This window comes from Psammomys obesus, unplaced genomic scaffold (assembly GCF_907164565.1).
Source record: "Psammomys obesus unplaced genomic scaffold, mPsaObe1.curated_primary_1811, whole genome shotgun sequence".
In the NCBI taxonomy this organism is placed as follows: Eukaryota; Metazoa; Chordata; class Mammalia; order Rodentia; family Muridae; genus Psammomys; species Psammomys obesus.
In genome coordinates, this window is record NW_026594311.1 from 237097 (window position 1) to 257500 (window position 20404).

At 41.2% G+C, this 20404-nt stretch overlaps 1 protein-coding gene across 2 annotated transcripts in view; it reads left to right on the plus strand.

Annotated features, from left to right (window-relative positions):
- Positions 1 to 1574: 1574 nt before the first annotated feature.
- The window catches only part of Efcab14 (EF-hand calcium binding domain 14), a 36703-nt gene continuing 17873 nt past the window's right edge, over positions 1575 to 20404 (plus strand). For both annotated transcript variants that reach the window (XM_055618431.1, XM_055618432.1), the window contains exons 1-5: positions 1575 to 1759; positions 3412 to 3560; positions 9935 to 10080; positions 16068 to 16166; positions 19711 to 19821. In XM_055618431.1, coding sequence (XP_055474406.1) covers positions 1575 to 1759; positions 3412 to 3560; positions 9935 to 10080; positions 16068 to 16166; positions 19711 to 19821 — 690 coding nt within the window. The remainder of the gene's footprint in view (positions 1760 to 3411; positions 3561 to 9934; positions 10081 to 16067; positions 16167 to 19710; positions 19822 to 20404) is intronic.

Sequence of the window (20404 nt, forward strand, 5' to 3'; positions counted from 1 at the left end):
GAAACATCTCTATCAAAAAAAAAAAAAAAAGAAAAAAGAAAAGAAATCGCTGAACTTTACAAGTGTTCTGTATTTTATTTTCTAAATCTGGCAACTCTATACAGGAAGGCAAAGACATTAGTTCTTGTGTTTATTGCAGCATCCCAACACCTAGAAGGTCTTGAAATGTTGCCCTCAATAAACATTGATTGGAAAAATGGATAATGGGTGGATGATGGATGGATGGATGGATGGGTGGATGGATGGATGGATGGATGGATAGATGGATGGATGGATGGATTGGTGGGTAGGTGGATAGATTATTCAACTGGGCCATTAAAACAAACAGCCTCAACAGCCTAACTGAAAGAGAAGTGGAGCCTCCGAAGAACTTTTCCGAGCCTGGTGGAGCTTCGGGTGCCAGCCCCGCCCCTGCTTCCCCGCAGGCAAAACTCCGCCTCTGCTCGAGGGAGCTGCAGTCTCGGCTGTCCTACAGAGGCGGGGACCTACCTACCCGGCGCTGACCGGAGCCGCGGCCCCTTTAACTCTCCACCTCCCCCGCGCCGCGCTCGTCCTCCGGGGTGACGTCACCACAGGGCGCCCAATGGGCACAGGGTTTACTGGCAGGCCGGGCCCGGGGCCTCTGCCAAAGGGGAAGTGAGCTGGGGCTGGAGCGATGGCCCGGGTCTGGAGCCTGCGGCCGCCGCCGCCGCCAGCGCGCCCGGGGCAGCCGCGGCCGGAGCAGGGCCCGGAGGCGCGGCTGGACTGGACGCGGCGCGTGTGAGTGGCGGAAGTCGCCGGTACACTCTCGGCGGAACGCTTCACTCCGGGCACTTCAGGCTGGCCGAGCGGTGGCCACCCCTCACCCTGCACCCCACTCCCGGGCCCTGGCAGCAGGGCTGGGGTTGCCCCGGGCTCCGACTTGCCCCTCGCCGGTCTCCTCAAACTCAGGACAGAAGCCACAGGAAGGTGATTATCCCGAATCCCGGCCGGCTTCCTGGCCTGCGCCGTTTTCCGGGCGCCCAGGCAGTGTCGGTGTCCTCTCCCTGTCGCCACCTCTCCAGCCGAGGATTAGCGAGTTCCCACTGCCTGAGCTGCAGTCTCCTGTCCTCCCTTTCGAAAGCAAGTTTATTTTTCCTGTGCACTGGGAATCGGGACTCGTGTCCCAGAGATCCAAAGTACCTTAGTTTTGTGTATCTTTTCCCAGCTTCTGGAGCACTCCCAGAAATATTGCCTGCCTACAAGGCTAAAAATCTCGTTCTTGCCTTAGCGGGTTGTTTGTTTTGATTTGTGTTTCTTTTGGCAAGTAATAGTTGTTTCAGAAATTTCTCACCAATTCAGAAATTGGATCACCCAGTTCTTTGGCCACCTCTATGTAACTTTCCCCCATCCATCTGAGTCCAGTTTCCTCTGGTCTCCATTCTCCAGGCCCCCCAGTCGATCTGGTCAGTCCCACCTCTGGGTGGGAGTGATCAGGGGGCTCTGGCCCAGGATTTCCAACCCTGGAAGGCAGCTCCAAGGCATCGGGAGAATTGGGCGTCGGGTACGAACCTGGCAGCTCAGGTGTGGGTGCTCCACTCACCCCCCACAAAAAGATGAAAAAGCGCAAAGAGCTCAACGCCTTAATCGGCTTGGCTGGTGACAGTCGGAGAAAGAAGTCCAAGAAAGGCCCAAGCAGCCACCGCCTGCTTCGCACTGAGCCTCCTGACTCAGACTCAGAGTCCAGCTCAGAGGAAGAAGAGGAATTTGGAGCAATTGGAAATCGCTCTCGTTTTGTCAAGTGAGTGAAACAGTGGTGAGAACCGCAATGGGAAAAAGCGTCTTGCACCACCAGCAGGGGGAATCAGTAAGAAGGAGTGGGGAGTCCTTAGGAAGAAAAAGGAAGCAGGCTTTGAAAACAAAGAGGGAGAAAGGATATTGGAGAAGACAACTTCAAACCTGAGTGAAAAGTCAGAGGTCACTCGAATGTGTAGCGAGACCTCCAAGTCCACTGTGGAAGTGTGGACTTGAGGAATGGGCCCGTAGCCCAAGAAGGAATTAAAAGGTTACTAATTAGAGACAGAGGAACAAAGAGGCTTTGGGGCTAGGCATTTTTAAAAAGTGGGTCAAGGGACCTTAAGACCAATGATTGTTTTGTGTTTTCTTAATGAGCTTGGATATTGGTGACGGGAGAATATGGTGAGGGGCACACTGTAGCAAGTCTGAACTCTACAAATATATTGGTGGAGGGTGAGAGTACCAAAACAAACAAACAAACAACAAAAAAAAAAAAAAAAAAACCAGTCTTTTCCCAAACCAGTTTCTGGTAGGGCAACCACTAAACAAATGAGCTTTGAGGACTGGGGAATTAAGAGGTCAGTTTGTGAGCCAGTTATTTGGACTTGTCAGACCAAACTAAAAGGGATTATGCTGGGGTGTAGAGACAAGTGTTGGACAGAGGGCTTAGGTGCTCAAAAAGTTCTGATCTTTTAGTGTGTCCAGAATCTGTGTCTTTTTGTTTCTTTATCTGACTTAGTCAAAAGGGGTAGTTAAGGACCATTTGGAGTTTGTGTTGTGAAGGTCATCTGATGAAATGTCATTCTTGAAAGCTACCCTGCTGGGTTAGTTTAGAAGTGAAGGTAGGTGAAGTTTGGTGTGAAATCTAGCAGGTTTCTATTTCTGTCCTCCCAAGGCAGTAAGTTCAAGAATATTGGGTATCATGTAAACCAGCAGATCTTATGTCTTTTGTTCCATTTGCAGTAAAACTTAGTCAAAAGTTTGTGAAGCTTCAATAAATGAGACAAGGTCTCCTGGGGTAAGTGAGCATATATTTGAGAGAGAAAGAGATAGGTAAATTACAGTGCAAGGATAGAATTTCATAGAACCACCCATTTTTACCCTTCTTTCCATCTTTTTTTTTTTTTTTTCTTAGTACAACTAAGGACTGAGCTAGGTTCTCCTGCATGGTAGACAAGCACCCTCTCTACCACCAAGCAAACATTCACCATTGTTTTGTAAAACGGGATTTTAGTAACTTGCTCAAGCTGACATAGAACTTAGAATTCCTCTTCCTCAAACTCCCAGGAACTTGGATTACGGACCTATGCCACGATGCCTGTCTTGTCTCTTACGCTTCTCAAACTGAGTTCAGCTCCACAGGCCTCCTTCCTGAGCTGAGGGCAGTGATCTAGAGCCTGCAAGTACTTCTTCCGATAACCCATAGGCACTCCCTATTTCCTTTGCAGTTTGAAACCTTTGTCCCCAATAGAACCTTGCATAGGTCATATTATTCATTTTCAACATCCTGCTATTAAATGTAAGTGTACTGTCCTGCCATTCTTGGTAAACTCACTGGTTATTCGTCAGGGACTATAACTCTTGACAGCGTATACGGTTTCTAATAAGGCTGTTCTCACAATGACCCTCTGATTCATGAATGTATTCTTACGATAGGGGAGATTACTTACGATGCTGCAAGATCTGTTATCCCCTCTGTGCTTTTGTCATCCTCGCTGCCTGTGTTGTGGCCTGTGTTGGCTTGGTGTGGATGCAAGTGGCTCTCAAGGAGGATCTGGATGCCCTCAAGGAAAAATTTAGAACAAGTAAGTGGTCAAGGTTTTTTCAAGTTTTAGGAAAAGCTGGCCCATGCTGAATTAGGAATTTGCCCATTCTGGTAAGCAATTACACATTTTGTCTACCGTAGTAACCCTTGCTTGTTTTTCCACCAAGAACAAATTCAGTGCTTAGGTACCATCAGGACCAGTAGGGTCTGAAATTACAGCATTGTAGTCAACTCAATGGGAAGGGGGAAAAACTGTAGACCAGAAGCCCAGAGCCTTAATTAAACTCCACCTACAGCCCAAGCTCCAATTATAAAGTGGCTTTTGCAACACCACACTGTTTCCTTCTACCCCATAGCACCATCAGTTAAAATGTCTAATGACTTCCTCTTTCAAAACACTGTAGGAACATAGGATGGACAACATTGTAAGAGCCACCATTTATGATCTGTCTGCTTGTGCCAAGTCACAAGTAAATCATTCCCCAAATCATTCCTCTGACATAGGCATTATTTTTGCTGCTCTGTCTCTCTCTCTCTCTCTGTGCATGGGTGTGTGGTGTGTATGTGTGCATGCACACACGTGCTCTGGTAAAGATGAGTATTACTATTTGTGTTCTTTAAAAAAAAAAAAAAAACAGCTGGGTAGACAAGATGGCTCAACAGGTATAGGCACTTGCTGCCAAAACTAATCAACTGAGTTCAATCTCAAAGATCCATCTGTGCTAGAAGGAGAACACTGACTTGCAAATTGTCCTCTGACATCCACAGACATGCTGTGGCATGCATGCACCCACACACAAATAAGTAAACAAATAATTAATATTTAATTAAAAGTTTTTTTAAATAAGCTTAGAAAAATTAAGTAGCTTGTTTAGCAAGTGTATTAGAGCTGAGATTTACCCCTGGTCCTCTTGCTCGTTCTCTGAGATTCATATTTATAGCCTCTGTAGTAGTACATCACTGTTCCAGTACCTGTAAAAGCTCATGCATGTCTGCAAGTGCCCACGAGTTATTTCTGTAGCATCTTGGATCAGTAGTTTATAAAAGTTTAGTAGATGGTGGAAGAGCTGAGTGTGTGGTGTGTGTGTGTGTGTGTGTGTGTGTGTGTGTGTGTGTGTTTTGGTGTTCAAGCACAGAGCAAGAACAGGTAACTAATAGGCTTCCTTCCATAGGATGCTTGTTTGTGACATCTGTTTCCAGGGGGAAAATCTTCAAATACCATGAATGTCACCGTCTTAAAGTTTTGGAAACTTTTAATCTTTGAATTGCGCTACACATTCCTAAAGAGGTGCAGTGATCATAATAGTTCTTACCATGAAGGCAGTACAGCTGATAGAGATATCTGTCTTATGAATGGGTTTGTGGTTTAAGAGACTTCCAAGTTACAAAATGTCAAATATTCTGATTACAAAGTTCCATTTTATACATCCAAACTACTTTTTATTCTGGAAGGCATGTTTATGTAGTGGTTTCAACCAGGTTTAACTTAACAAATTTTCTCCTTTTTTTAACAGTGTAATTTTTGGTTCTAGATTTCAAGAGTTAATTTTCTAAGCTAAAGAACCAGTTTCAACTTAATCATAGATCTCAACTGTCATAGCATACCAGAAAACTGACCACAGCTTTCTCAAAGAACTGTGTCTCCCAAAGTGGAACTTGAGCTCTTACTTTTCCTCTTAAGCCTAGAAAATCACAACTTCTTGCCTCCCTTCACTCAGCCTCCCTTGACCTACAGTCATTCAGGCTTTGAACTTGACATGGGAGAGCTACTTCTCTGAGTGTTACTGGTGTCTCTAGTGATGATGCTTTCAAAAGGTCTTACTATTCACTTTAGTTTTCTTTTGAATTCCTGGTTCAGGGATGGGTTCGGATAAGCCCACAATTCTTTGCCAAAATCATCCTGTTATATACGGCTGAATCAAAGTACAGCACAAAAAAAGGATTACATTCTGTGGGGTTTCTCCCTGTGTAATTCTTGTTTTTGCAATATTGCAAATATTTTCAAGCCTGTATTTTCTTTAATGTAAGTAATAATCATAACTTAGAAACAGTGTTGAACTGTATGTGACCACTGAACAAGCTTTTTTGTTTTATCAGCTCTCTATAATTAGCTGAGCTCCCTAGGCTTGTGACACACCTTGTTTTGATGACATACAGCAATTATTTGTTTATTCATTTTATACATTGTTCAGTTCTGCCCTCTAGAGATTGCTTTCTGCAAGTATGTTCTGCCTGTGTCTACAGAATACCAGGGTAATTTATATCTTAGCTGGGCTTGCCATGGATTTCTCTGTCTGGAAAAATGTAAGATATATAGTAGGCCTGACAGTCAGTCGATAAATATCTGTTAAGCATTTGTTAATGCCAGTCCCTAAAAATAGTATGTTCAGGAGATGCCACACCTGGGCTGTGGGGCCAGCTTTCTGTCACTGAGGAAGGTTTTCCTGCAGCCAGAACTGCATTTGTCAGCCAGCTGAGTAATGGTTTGTTGGCTTTGATTTGCCACAATAGAAATGCCAGTGGCCACTGCGATCACTCAGTGGACAAGGGCACTTAGCACCAAGCCTCATGACCTGAGTTCAGTCTCTGGAGCCCATGCAGTGGAAGGAGTTGAACTCTTACCTCCACATGTGTGTTATGGCACATGAACACCACTACCACACGCACACACAAGTGCACACACTCAAGAAAGAGAAGGAAGAAAGGAAGGAAGGAGGGAGGGAGGGAGGGAGGGAGGAAAAAAGAAGGAAGATAGGAAGACATGCAAGGACTTCCTGAGGGAGGGAAGATTGGGGTACTCAAGCTGTACTTCTATGGGCTGATTGCTCACTAGTTTGGGTTTTTAAAAAAAAGGAAAGAACAGTTACCTTGACTAAGTGGAGACTTACTGCTCTTAAATAATCATATTTTTAAAACTATGCTTCTACTTAAAGCATATCTCAGTCAGTTAATTTTTATTTCTTCTTAATCCAACAAAACAATGGTGCCCACTCAGAAAAGACCACCTGCTTGCTTGACTTGAGAGAGCAGAGAGCCCCTAGTTCTTTATTTGAATACATTCCCCAAGGAACTGCAAAGAGCACGGTGCTGGGGAAGCACCTGCAATGGAAGCAGGGCTTTGGGCTTACTTTTTCTTTGTAGTCAAGGAACAGCTTGATCCTTGAGTTAAAAGACTGGCTGGCCTTGGAACAGCTTTTTTTTTTTTTAACGCATTGACTGCATGTATGTCTGTGTAAGGGTGTTGGGTTCCCCTGGAAGTGGGGTTACAGACAGTTGTGAGCTCCATGTGGCTGCTGAGAATTGAACCTGAGACATCTAGAATAGTCAGTGCTCTTAACTACAAAGCTGTTTCTCCAGCCCTGCCCCCTTTTTGAATGATGTATTTTTATATGTGGGTATTATGACTGCATGTGTCTGTGCACCATCTATATGCAGTGCCTATGAAGGCCAGGAGAGGGGGTCAGATGCCCTGGAGCTGGAATTACAGACTATTGTGAGCTTGCATGTAGGTGCTAAGAATTGAACCCAGGTTTCTGGAAGAGCAGCCAGTGCCCTTGGCCACTGAACCATCTCCCCTGGTCTTGGGTTTTAATTCAGTATTCTTTTTCCAGAATCAGGAATTTCAAAAGGCTTCCATAGTCATTCAAAGCAAAATTCTATCTCCAATATGTTCTCCTGTCAACAATGAAACATTGGAGAAAAAGAAAAGAATTTGAAAGAGAAGGAAAGTACTAGTCAGTGAGGTATCTCCTTTTCTGGTCATTCAGGAAAAGTCGTGGTCTGATATTTTGTACAAAATGTTCCATGGTTTTGTGTGAGTACGGGCACAAAGATCTGTCCCTGACGTCTTGACCATCCTAGAGGGTGTTGGCCCTGTGAGCACACGGTTTGACCGTTTGCTTCTCATTACTCACTGTAAAATTAGAACAGTCACATATTCTTTCTTAGCTTATATTTTCTTACCCAAGCATGACACATGAAGTTGCATTTTTGCCTTAAAAGCACTTTAGTCATTATTTGTGTTATGACATCTGTCAACATTTATAGTAATCCTCCCTTCACCTCTAGACTAGAGAAATTTAGGGTCTTTTGTATACAGTGGTGTCAAGTACAGGGCTGGCACATAGTAGAGGCGCAGTAATGTGTCATTTGATGATAATTTCATCAAAATTTACTGCAACTTGTGAGGGCATTGTATGAATACAAAACATTACTATTGACATTGTGTATATTGTCTTTGAAGGGTGTATGTAGAAATTTCCATTTCCTAATCATAAAGATGAAAATAAGTGAGAACTAGGTGAATTCTTTTGAGATTCAACATATTAAATTTTAAATGAGTTGCTTTGCTTGGTAAAAGAACATGAATAAGTAATCATAAGTTGTTTGTCTGCCATACTTGCATTTATGTAACAAAAGTGCCTCAACTTGGCTTGTCTCTCCTAAAACGCCCACATCAGATAACGATTACAATCCCCTCTTGGCTCATAGACTCCTCAGGATCCAGAGTGTCCTCAGGGCTTGTCGGCTTTATGTACTCATTAGTTAATAGTTGTTTTTATCTTTGTCTTACTTATTTTCCATCTCTAAGTCCTACTTATTGCATATAGCCTTCAGGAAAGAGAGCCCCTCCCTCCTGAGAGTGTTTGGCCACCTGTGTACGGGAGGCATTTGTAGGATGGCTTTTTCTTTACAGCCCAGCTGAAACTATAAGCAATCCAGCAACACAGAGCTGCATTTGTTAGAATGAGTAATGAGATGTTCTTACTGTCTGAGATGGATGCGTTCTGCAAACCATGTGTAAATCAAATGCTACACTAAAAGCACTCAGGGAAGTCTGTTATTTAGAATGCAGTTCTCTATGGCAGCTACTTTTGAAAAATAAATGAAAATGCCTAATTTCATTATTGTGAATTGTTCCATAGTGGGCTTGCTTAAAGGGATATCACCACTGCCCTGTTTTCATGGGGCTTTGTTAAGTGTGCTTGCTTCTCTGGGGTGTTTACTTTCTGAGTTTTCTTTGTTGGATTGAAGAGGAAGGTGATGTACTAAGAGGTTGGGAGGTCAGCAAAGACCAGGTTTATTTAGGTAACAAGTATTTACCAAGAGCATAAAATTATATTCTAAGTGCAGTCTATACAGAAATGGACAAAACAAAGTCATGGAGTTCATATTTTAGTAAGTTATTTTATATTGGCCCTGTATGCCAGTTTTGGGGCTTAAAAAATATATATAGTAACTAATCAGGAAGTCCATGACCTGAAGAAAAATGATGTAGGTTTTATTCTGGAGGCACAGCCATTATCAATATTTTATTTTCCATTAAGAGGAAAAATACTTTTTAAAGAAAGGAGAGAGCACGCTGTCGGCCTCTGCCACGGGCTTCAGATCCCTTACGACACAGGAATTGTTATTTCACAGAGCCCAATTGTCCCCTTGCACTTCACCCAACATGTTTCTCTTCTCTTTCATCTTGAGCTTTTGGGTTAGTTTAAGAAAACACTGCTATTTATGAATCTTACTCCTCATATCATTTGTTGTTGTTGTTTTAAGATTTATTTATTTATTATGTATACAATGTTCTGTCTGTATGTACACCTGCACACCAGAAGAGGGCACCAGATCTCACTGTTGATGGTTGTGAGCCACCATGTGTTTGCTAGGAATTGAACTCAGGACCTCTGGATAGCAGCCAGTGCTCTTCTTAACCTCTGAGTCATCGCTCCATCACTCATATCAGTATTTGAGTATCACCTCACAGTCAGCCAACTTAAAGTAGAAGCAAATAAGCTTTTAGAGGTAGTTTGTAATGGTACCTTGAGCATTTATGTGGTAGAAGTTTTAAGTCTTAATTGACTTACCTGAAAACTGGTCGGGTATTTATTTATTACCTACTGTATGCCTGGCCAGTTGTGCTAGTGCTTTACAACTTTTGTTCACCTCTTTCTAACAGTCTTGGGAAATGAATCTTTCCACGCTATTCCAGAAAGAGAAACTGAGCTCTAAAGAAATTGAATAATTTACTCAAAATAATAGTAAGTTGAGAGCTGAAATTAGCTAACCCCTTCTGCTCATGGTTTCTGTTAAAGATTTTAGTCACCTGCCTTCATTGTACTTGTTGTTTTGTGGTCCTGGGGATAAAGCCCAGCCCCTTACACATTGCCAAACAAGAGCTCTATTATTAAGCCAAGTCACCTCACTTAAACGTTTTGTGTTACAAGGGTAAAAAGAGCTAACAGTGCACATTTACATAAATAATAGCATTGCCCTGTTGTCACTTTTCTTTAAGTCATCATGATCCCAAAATCAATTCATTATTCACTGATCTCTCTTTTTCTCTTCTGTCCTATTTTTTAATTGTGGGAGCAGAGGGAATGTGATACTTATTTACAATTGTTCTTATTTTGCTTTCAGTGGAGTCTAATCAGAAAAGCTCATTCCAGGAAATCCCCAAACTTAACGAGGAACTTCTCAGCCAACAAAAACAACTTGAGAAGATTGAGTCTGGGGAGCTGGGCTTGAGCAGGGTCTGGATCAACATCACAGAGATGAATAAGCAGGTAGCACAAGTGTGACCTTATTCCTTTGTAAGCTATGGAAATGAATTTATATTGGTTGGTGAGCATTTAGTATGAATTTATAAATTCAGATTTTTTCCTAATTGGAGTTTGACTGTTGTGATCACAACATGTTAAAATAGTAGGGTTTGGGCTTAACAACAAACTATTATTTGGCAAAATTTGAAGTGCATTCACCAGGTATTTCTGTACATGCACAGAGGTCCACAGAGGTAGAGCATTATAGAGGAACTTGAAATTGAGTGAGCTATTTCTACAGAGTAGTAAAATATCAAATAAAAAGGAATGCCATCTAATTCCAAGGAAAAGAGATAGCCTTGTTGCTATTGGGTTTTGTTTGACAGAGCTTACAAACTTAGAGGGTTAGCACTGGATTATAGTGCTGTAGGTGGGAAGTCAGATCTAATGGTCAGCGAGAATAGCGTAGGAGCAGGCGGTAGAGTCAGGTAAATGCTTCGACCAGACAACCAAGTCTAGACAAACTTGTTCAGGGTTACACAGAGCTCAGTAGGCATTACTTCCAAAAGAAGGAATCTACCAGAGAAATGGTGTTTATTCTAAGGATTTTGACCAAGATTCTCACACATGTAAAGAATTATAGTTACCACTGGGATTTATAGCACAGTTCTCAGGTTTGGGTTTTGGATTTTTGTTTGTTTGTTTTTGGTTGTTGTTGGTGCTGTTTTAGTTTGGCTTTTGTTATTGTTTTTAGTTTAATTGGTCATTGAAAAGAAAACTCAAGTACCAAATGAATAATACACATAAAAAATACTTACAGTTATGTTTGTCATCTTTGTTGAGATTAAGAAAGTTACAGCTTTCAGCCACATTTTAGGAGTAGGATAGTTCAGTGCTTAAACCTGAAATTCAGTGGTCTAGGAAAATGACATCTGCCTGTAACCCACAGTGAAAAACGTCTCCATTTCCCAGTAAACATGCATGACAATATGCTGTGGTTTGAATGTGTCCAGTTAATGTGTCAAGTGCAGCCTTTCATGGGTAGTTAGCATTTACCCCAAAATGGTACTAGAAGAGAAAGAGAAACCCATGCTGGCACCCTTTAAGCTAGTATCTGAAACTTCATTTACACTCTGTTTCATTCATAACCTCAGCTTCTACACCCGTTCCCTCTCGACAGTTACAGGACAGCTGGCTGCCTTTCTATGGAGACAGGTGTTTACAGAGCTGCTTTTATGGAGCTAAAAGCCTTTGATTCTGCCTTATTCCATCCAGGCTGTGCTAACAAAATGTCTTAGACTAGGTAACTTAGGAACAATAGGAATTTATGACTCAAAGTTTTGGAGGCCCAGGAGTCCAGGATCAGAGGGCCAGCAGATTTGGTCTCTGGTGAAGGCTCACTGTCTGCTTCATGCATGGTGCCTTCTTTATATCCTCATTAGCCAAAGAGGCAAAGTAGCTTCATTGGGCTGTTCATGAAAGTAGAGGCCCCTCCTATCATGCCTGAAGTCCCCACCTCTTACTGCCACCACATAAGAGACTTTTTTTTTTTTTCTCAAGACAGAATTTCACTTTGTAGATCAGGCATGCCTCAAACTCACAGCGATCACCTGCCTCTGCCTTCCACCTCCCCAAGTGCTGGAATTACACGTGTGAGCCACCACTCCTGGCTCACACTGGAAATTATGAACATGAAACTTTCAAGGGAGCACCAACGTTCACACTACGGTAGATTTAGAACCAAAAAGCTGTAGTTCCTTACCACAGTGATCTTATGGACAAACAGAAAATAGGAAAGTAAGCACCTTGACATTAGCAGGTCCATGTGGTTCAAATTCTGAGGGCATATTTAAATGAGTATCCAATCCAGACCGGAATCAGCTTTCCCAGAAATGTTGGGCTACATCCTGATGGACTCTGGAGAAAGAGAAGGTTACTCTCAGTAGGACAGTACAGTTGACCCTCACCATTTCATCTACTCAGAATGTATAAGTGTGAGGCTTTTTCAATTGTCCATTGACATGTGCACAGCAGCAATAGCTTCTGAGTCACTCAACAGACACTGCAAAGTGGAGCACCCTGGCTTCTTGTTCTGTCCTCACACTGAACAAATGGGGTTCTGTGGTTTAGTTCATGTCACTTTTCACATTTTTGTGCTCTTTGTTGGCAATTTTGCTGTTAGGTGGGCTTCGTTCAGGCATCACTTTCAGTGCTGCCAGCTGTGAGTTCAGGGTTAATAAGTCAGCAGTGCTGTTAAATAAGATGTTTAAACAGGAACAAATGTAAAGTAAGGATACATATTTTATTGATAAGTTACTGAAAATGTGGCCAAAGGGCTCACAGGAACCTAGCCCCCACCAGGAACAGTGGTTTAAGCATTCACTAATTCAACAATGTTTGCTATAGCTTTTCAGAAGATAAATACCTAATAACAAGAACGGACTACCTTTGTAAAAGAATAAATAAGTGAAACGAGTATTGAGGAAATTTTAGTTCTTCCTTATAGCCCCAGTTGGGCACAGAAGGAAGCCAGAGATAAAGTAAATCAACAAACCTATCAAGGACCTTAGGTGCCCTTCTGAAGTTCTCTCATTCCCTTCTCCTCTTTTAAACACAAGTATGATGGTCATTTGCATTTGCTTCTAATTGCAGCAGGAGATTGTACACTGTTCTCAGCCTCAAGCCAGTGATGAAAATCCTGGGTAGTGATGATAACTGTCACACATTAAAAGCTTTCTTTGTGCAGGCTACTCTGTTAGCTGTATCACATGTATGATCTCCTCTGTGTCCTTAGTCACATGAGGTAAGAAGTGGTACCCACAGTACTCAGATAAGAAAACTGAGACCTGCCTGGTGGTGAGGGTGCACGTTTTTTAATCCCAGCACTTGGGAAGGAGAGGCAGGCCGGTGTGACTTCAAGGCCAGCCTTGAAGAGCAAGTTCCAGGACAGCCAGGGCTACACAGAGAAACCCTGTCTTAAAAAAAAAAAAAGAAGAAGAAAATTGAGACGCAGACCCAAAGTCGCAGAGTGTAGCAATCTGGCACTGAAGTACTTAGGTTTTGGAGCTGTTTTCCTTCCATTTTTATAGGACTAAGAGGGACCAGGTGGATCTTTAATTTTCCAGCATTGTGGATGGAGATAAAGGCAGGAGCATCTCTGGAGTTTAAGGCCACCCTAACCTACATAGCGAGTTCCAGGACAGTCAGGACTGTGTAGAGAAACCCTATTTGTAATCTTCATCATTTGTGGTTATCTGTTTTTATAATTTTTTTCCTATTTGCAGAGCATTAAGTTCAACCCTAAAGAAAAAAAATAGCATTTCTGCTTTTGAAGTATATAATTTATATTGAGCAAATAGTCTACAGGGGTTATTTTTTCTTTTGCTGAAAAGAAAATTACATAATATGCATAGAAGTCATAACTCATTCTAGTCATAACTAGAATGTGATTTTTTTCCTTAGTGGTTTCTATTTAACTAGGGTTTTAGTGTCTTCAGATTGTAAAATATGACGTTTCTTGAAAAGTTCTGTTGTAATGCTCGTATCCAGTCTCACATTCCAGACTGTGTCTGTTTGAGGCCAGAGATAATGGAAGAGTGCTTATCTTCCCAGCCCGCTGTACACGCACATTCACTGTAGTTCCCCACACAGTTTGGCTGTGCTGAGGAGGAGAGTCTGACAGGTAGACTCCGGCTTTGTGCTGTGGGGATGCACCCCTGAGCTGGTGACCAGCCTGTGACCCATATCTTACAAATGAGAAAAACACATTTGTGTGATCAGTAATGCAGCAGTGATGATGAGCTCTCCAGAGCAGACTGTCTTGGGGATGCAGCTGACACTCTGGAGTCTAGACCTACAGTGTTTGTGACACAGAGAGAAGGCCTAACCTGGTCCTTCATGTTGGCTTTTATTTCTTCTCTAATCTTAAGTGAAATGGCGCCAGCAGCCACACTGGCCTTCTCTGAAACGATAATGTTCCTAAGCTACTTCTGACTAGCTCTGCCATAGCCTCAAGATACCGGAGCACCTGACAGGACAGTCTCTACCCAGAGCACTTCAGAGCAGTGTGTTATTATCCCTTTTTGATCTGGCCAGTTGTCAGTGAAAGAAGTTTATTCACTAGTGTCTGAAGGAAACCACATAATAGGACATGTAGAATAATTGTAAAACATCCCGGAAGAGGGGTCCCTTCCCTTCACATTCGCACATGCTTATCTCATGTCAATAACACAGTCTGTACCTCCTATGTATTGTAAAACTACAATAGCTTCTGGGTTACACCAAGTGTGCATGTAAATAAGCGGAGACACTCAGTGTGTGGTGTACTGCGATGTCCCTTGTTCACTGACTATATTACATATCTAGTGATAGGCATTTAGATTATTCTGGTTTTTTTGCTAGTATAAATAAAAAAGGCCTGTTGTGCATATTTCTTTGTGCCTGTGAGCAAGGAATCTTCAAGATAGGTTTCTATAAATGAGTTTGCTGAACAAAGAATATAAACATTTGAGGGCTGTTCTTTCAAAACAGCCCTTTTCCAGTTCACATCCCCATGAACAGTGCATGAGAACGCCAATTTCCTTATGTTCTTTGAAGCCTCAGTATCATCCATAGCTTAGTAGAGGAATAGCAAAAAAAAAAAAAAAAAAAACCTCCCTGATACAATACAATTGCTACTGTCAGAGGTTTATAGCTTTCTGAAAGTATTTTTCAGTATAGATTGAGGTATCTCACCTTTTTGCGAAATGTATAGAGTTAGAGCATTGGTGAGAAGTCTTTGGATTTGAAAACACTTAGGGAACATAGCATGTGTAAGTATTCATTAAATTTTACTTTCAAAGAACTGCCACTGATTTGATCGTTTGTACTAAGTAATGTGCTAAGAGCTATAGTCACATGTGTCATTTAATTCTTGTAACCTATATTAATCGTCTGTTGCTGGGTTACATTTAATCTCCAAACTTAGTGGCTTAATACAACAAGCCTCGCACTATCTGTATGCCAGGAATTGTGAAGTAGCTTAGGAGAATGTTCTGGCTAAATCCTTGGAGTTGCTGCTAAGGTGCACAGAGAAAATGCCAAACATCAAGGTTCTGCTGTGTCTCACATCCCTGCCACAGTTTGGCCTGTAGCAAGTGCCCAGAAAGTCAGGTGTTGGTGAGTTCATTCATTACAGCTGTTGGTAGGCCTTTATCCTGAAACTTAGAATAAGAAAGCAGTCTGGTACCAAGACTCTTTAAAGAGTGTTTTGAGTCATACTGCATTTGTTAGAATGTGAACTCGAAGCCTGAAATTGCATGTTACACAAGTTCCCCTAATCCCTATTCAAGATAGGAGTACAGCTCCTTAGAATCCCACCCCTAAGTAGCAGAAAGGAAGCCACATTTTATTTTTATTCATTTCTGTTTTAATACATTCATTGCATCCTTCAGTGAGTCAGTGGGTATTTATTGAGCTCCTTCAGGGTACAAAGTAATGCTTTGGTTGAGCTATTGAGTTTGAAATATTAATCACATTATTAAACCAAAACCAAGTCCCCGAGTAGCTGAAAGCGCTGTTCACGTTGTCAGGACACCGTTCCTGTGGACTATATTTTGTAATGATGGGCTTTTACTCTATAATATACATCCCCACGTGGACAGGAACAAAGTTCAGTTAAATAACTGAGGTGTTCTATTTTACCAAAGTGAAGTTTCGAAGTGGTCCTTGATCATCAGTCTTTTCCTGTTCAACTGTTGAAGGATTGTGTGGTAGTCGGAGCACCTTTTGAGTAATTTAAGAGTTTTGCCACTACTAGGCACTAAGGTAAAGAATGACACTTGGCTCTGCCTCTTTGGCACCAGTTCAAATTGGGCAGGGAAAGAGGGGGTTATTGCTGCTTTCTGAACCTCAGCTCTTCCTACAGTACACAGTTTCTCTGCTCCTGTGAGCTGACATTGTGAACTGTAGAGTTTGTGTGGGAACCATATACTTTACAGATTCTGTTTTCATTGATTATTAATCTTTTTCAGATTTCTCAGTTGAGTTCTGCAGTGAACCACCTGAAAAGCAATGTCAAGTCTGCTGCAGACTTACTTAGCCTGCCAAGCACTGTAGAGGGACTTCAGAAGGTAAGTGCTGTGTTTGGGCACTGTGGTCCCCATAAGCCTGGAATTCTGGCACCTTGAGAATTGACTTTGAAAACCTAGCATTTGAAATCAGCTGCTCCAAAAGAGCGGTGTAGTATATCATTGTGTTCTGTAGAGTTCAAAACAGCTTTAAAAGTTGGGCCTTTAATTTTCTTTTCGAGAGGTTACTCTATGGTTCCTACAGTTTGCCATTTCCTGTCTGGGTTCCAGAACTGCTCTCTGGGACCATAGTGTTATCGGGTAACAGTTTACTTTTCAGTTTGTCATGAGTCCAGACCATTTGTGGGTGAGAGTTGATCTAAATCTCTACTTTTCCATGACTGGAGAGGAGTTGAGTTGTTTGTTTTGTTGAGCTGTTTAAAAATTATCTAAGATGAAATGCTGAAGTTGAAAATTAGGGAGCAGATGTGTGACAAAGGGTACTTTTAAACACTCTAGGCTATAAATTGAAAAACACTTACTTTGAAATAACTCAGTATTATTTTCTGAATATGTTTCTATAAGTCCTGAACAATTACCTTTGTGTACCATAGGGCCTGTGCAGACAGCAGGTCATAATTTCTATCTGTTTGACCCATGGTATGCAGACCTAACAGTAAACAAGTAAAAGCCAGAAGGATGAGAATCAGGAGTGCCGAGAGCTGAACGGGTAGAGTAGGAAGAAGCTGGAGGGGAAAACACGGTTTCTGATTGAACACAGGGAACATTGTCCTCACAAGAAATTAAAGAAAGGTTTTAGGAAATAAGAGCCCCTTGCACAGTGAATTTTAAATCTAGGATTTGTGGTTTTTAAAAGTTACCCTGTAATGTTTGATTCAATTATATGCCAGTTTCTGTCCATAAATATCTAAATTATTACACAAAGTAAGAAATTGCTAAACCACAAAGAAAAATAAAACTTGATATTTTACAACCATAGCTTTGTGTGCTCAGTCCCTGTAACTTGTACTTGTCCAGGGTGGTCATGTGCTCTCAACATTTAAATTAAAAAGGTTGAAGCAACTTTAATGCGGCAGGTTATTGTCACAATCCCCAAGGATCAGGGAGGAAAAGGCTGGCATCTGTAGCCTGACAGAAGCCCCTTGGCAGTCTTGCAGTAGCAAAGGAAGCTGGCTCATTCTTGCTTTCGATGATTCAGTGAACACTGTGGAGCTTCCATCAGTATGTGCCAGGCATTTTGCAGTTGGTCGAAATACTAGTTCCATAGTTTCATTCTAGGATTTACATAATCTGTCAGCTGCTTCCCTAAAAAACAACCCCTAAGCTCACTACCTTCTGTGACATGATGGGCTCAGGCAGCCAGCCAGTAGGGAGTCTTTGGGTGCCTGTGGCTTTTACAGCATCAATGCTTACATAGCAGAGGAGTTCACCTCAGATGTTATCTTTGTGATTCTACTGCTTTTATTTTAAGTGATGGTACACTTTTGAAATGATAATTCATCTCCAAATTCTAGCTAGCTTTCATTTATGTCATGTAATTTTCTAAATATTGAAAATGTTATCATTCCTGTTGAGTTCTTGTTCCAGTGTAATTTTAAAAAGTTGCCTTGGAGACTGGGGATGCAGCTCTGTTGGTCGAGTGCTTGCCTAACATGCACAAAGACCTAGGTTTGATCCCCAGTACCACATAAAACCAGTTGCAGTGAGGTAGCCCTATAATCCCAGTACATGGAAAGTAGAGGCAGGAAGGTCAGAAGTTCAAAGTCATCCATGGCTATATGGCAAGCCTGGGCTACATGAGTCCACTTCAAAACATTAGAATAACTTTGGTTAAAAATGTTAATGTCAGACTGTAAATTAACAGTATATTCTAATAAAGGGATAAAACCTACCAAATAATAACATTCTTTGGGTTTTTTTTTTTAAGTAACTAATGGAGGCTAAAGAGATGGATCATTGGTTAAGAGCACGTACTGCTTTTTTCAAGGACTGGAGTTTGGTTTCTGCAACTCTAGCTCTGGGGGATGCAGTGACCTCTTCTGGCCTCCACAGGCACTTGCATTCACATGCATATACTCACACATACAATCATACAAATATGCATAATTTCTTAAAAGATGACTTCTGAGTCATGCCCTCTGCATACTTGAGTTCTTTAGGACTAATAAGAGTAAAATAGGTAGTTGCCCTTACCTAACAGCACTCATTCCTGACAGAATTCTACTGTCAACTGGGTTTCCTAAGAGCTGAAGATCATACACACCCAATTTTGCTCAAAAGTCATCACCTCATACTCCTGACTGTTGACAATCAACAGCATTGGCTCTGGCCATCAGCTTGCCTGTAGGGTGTTTAACACACATAGTTTAAGAGTGGCCATGTTCTCCTTGTGTCCCAGATTTTATTTTTATTTTCATTATTTATTTATTTATTTATTTATTTTTTAGTATTTGACTTATAAATAATTGTTTTAGGAAAATATCTTTTATTTAAGAACAAGTATTGGTGCTGATGCTCAGCTGTTAAGAGCCTGTCCTTGCAGAGGACCCAGGTTTGATTCCTAGCACCCACATCAGGGAGCTCACATTAACTTACAACCTTCCAGCTCTAGGAGGTTCAAACAACATTGGCCTCTAGGGACTTACACAGTTACACATAATTAAATATAAATCTTTGAAAAAAAGAAAAAAAAAGTATTGTCTTCCTTAATTGAGAAAATAGCTTGAGGTGTGTATGTGTGTGTGAAACTGTTCATATAAAGAATGAATGTTTATATTTTTTTGTTTCAGTATAAATTACATGGAATTCATAGTTTGAATATAATTTGAAATAATTAAAATTGATCTATATTCAGTTAGTGCTTTAGTGTAAATTAAAATCATAGCATGCCACTACACTGCCATTAGAATGGGCAAATTTTTTAAATCATCAGCACTTATATTTGTGAATGTATGGAGTAATAGGAACTCTCTTAAGCACTGCTAATTAGACTGTAAAATGGCACAACCGTTTTAGAAGATCATTTGTAAGTTTTTTAATAAGTTAAGCATAGATTTACCAGATGGCCTGCTATTCATCTTTGTATTGTGTTAATGAGAAAGTATGAAAGGGAGATGAGGGTACAAGTCCACATGAAGATTTCTACATGAATTTTTATAGCAGCTATATTTGTAATAGTCAAATACTGAAAATAACCTAACTGCCTACTAACAAGTTGATAAAACCATACCAATGGCATGTAACATGCTGAGCAGCTTAGACACAAATGAATCTCAGTTATACTTAGTAATAGAAGACATTCTAAAAATTGTTTTAGAAAGGATATACTCATTTTCTTATGTAAAGCTCCAGAAAATATAAACCGATATATAGTGACAGACAATGAATAAATGGTTGCCTTGGGACAGGAAGGGGAAAATTACAGACAGGCATGAAGAAATTGGAGTGGGGGAGTGTTTATTGCTTTATAGTATGGAAGCAGTTGCACAGGGTCATTATACATTTTTAATATGAACATGCATTGCGTGTCAGTTATGCTTAATAAAGTTCTTTAAAAGGCTGAGATTTCTACATTGTTTCTATGCAGAGTGTAGCCTCCATTGGCAATACTTTAAACAGTGTCCATCTTGCTGTAGAAGCAATACAGGAAACTGTGGATGAACACAAGAAAACCTTGGAATTACTGCAGAGCAATATGGTAAGATCTGTACACTACAGAAAGGCAGCATGTGACTGCTCACCATTTCCTGTGTCAGAGTCTTGATTCTAATTTCCCATTGAGCTGAGCAAACCCTACTATGTGCCTGCTTTGAAAACAAAACAAAATGTGTTCTCATCAGTCTGCACTCTGTAAGTCAAACAGTTAAGGTCTTTTGCAAACATGATACTAGAGGAGATACTCATAACACATTTTCCTAAGATGGAACACGTGGGAAAAGAAGGAAAGGGAACTGGAAAAATGTCTCCTTTGTCGCTGCAAAGCAAACCACTCCAGCAAGTTACTATTTTTCACTCCTCTGAGTATCAGGGATTTAAGCAAGATTTTATACCCCAGTGCTAAGAATCCAGGGTAAGAGATGATCTAGAGGAAGAAAGGTCATCTTAGATGATCCAGCCCCTACCAGGTGTCAGTGGAATATGTGTGATCTCAGACTAGACCACATGGCATCCACCCTCACCAGCTCCCAAGATGTGCTTGGGGAACCCACAGAACAGTGAGAACTAAAAATTTTTTTGTTGTTGTTTCAACCCCCAAATTTGAGGATGGTTTGTTGTAACAA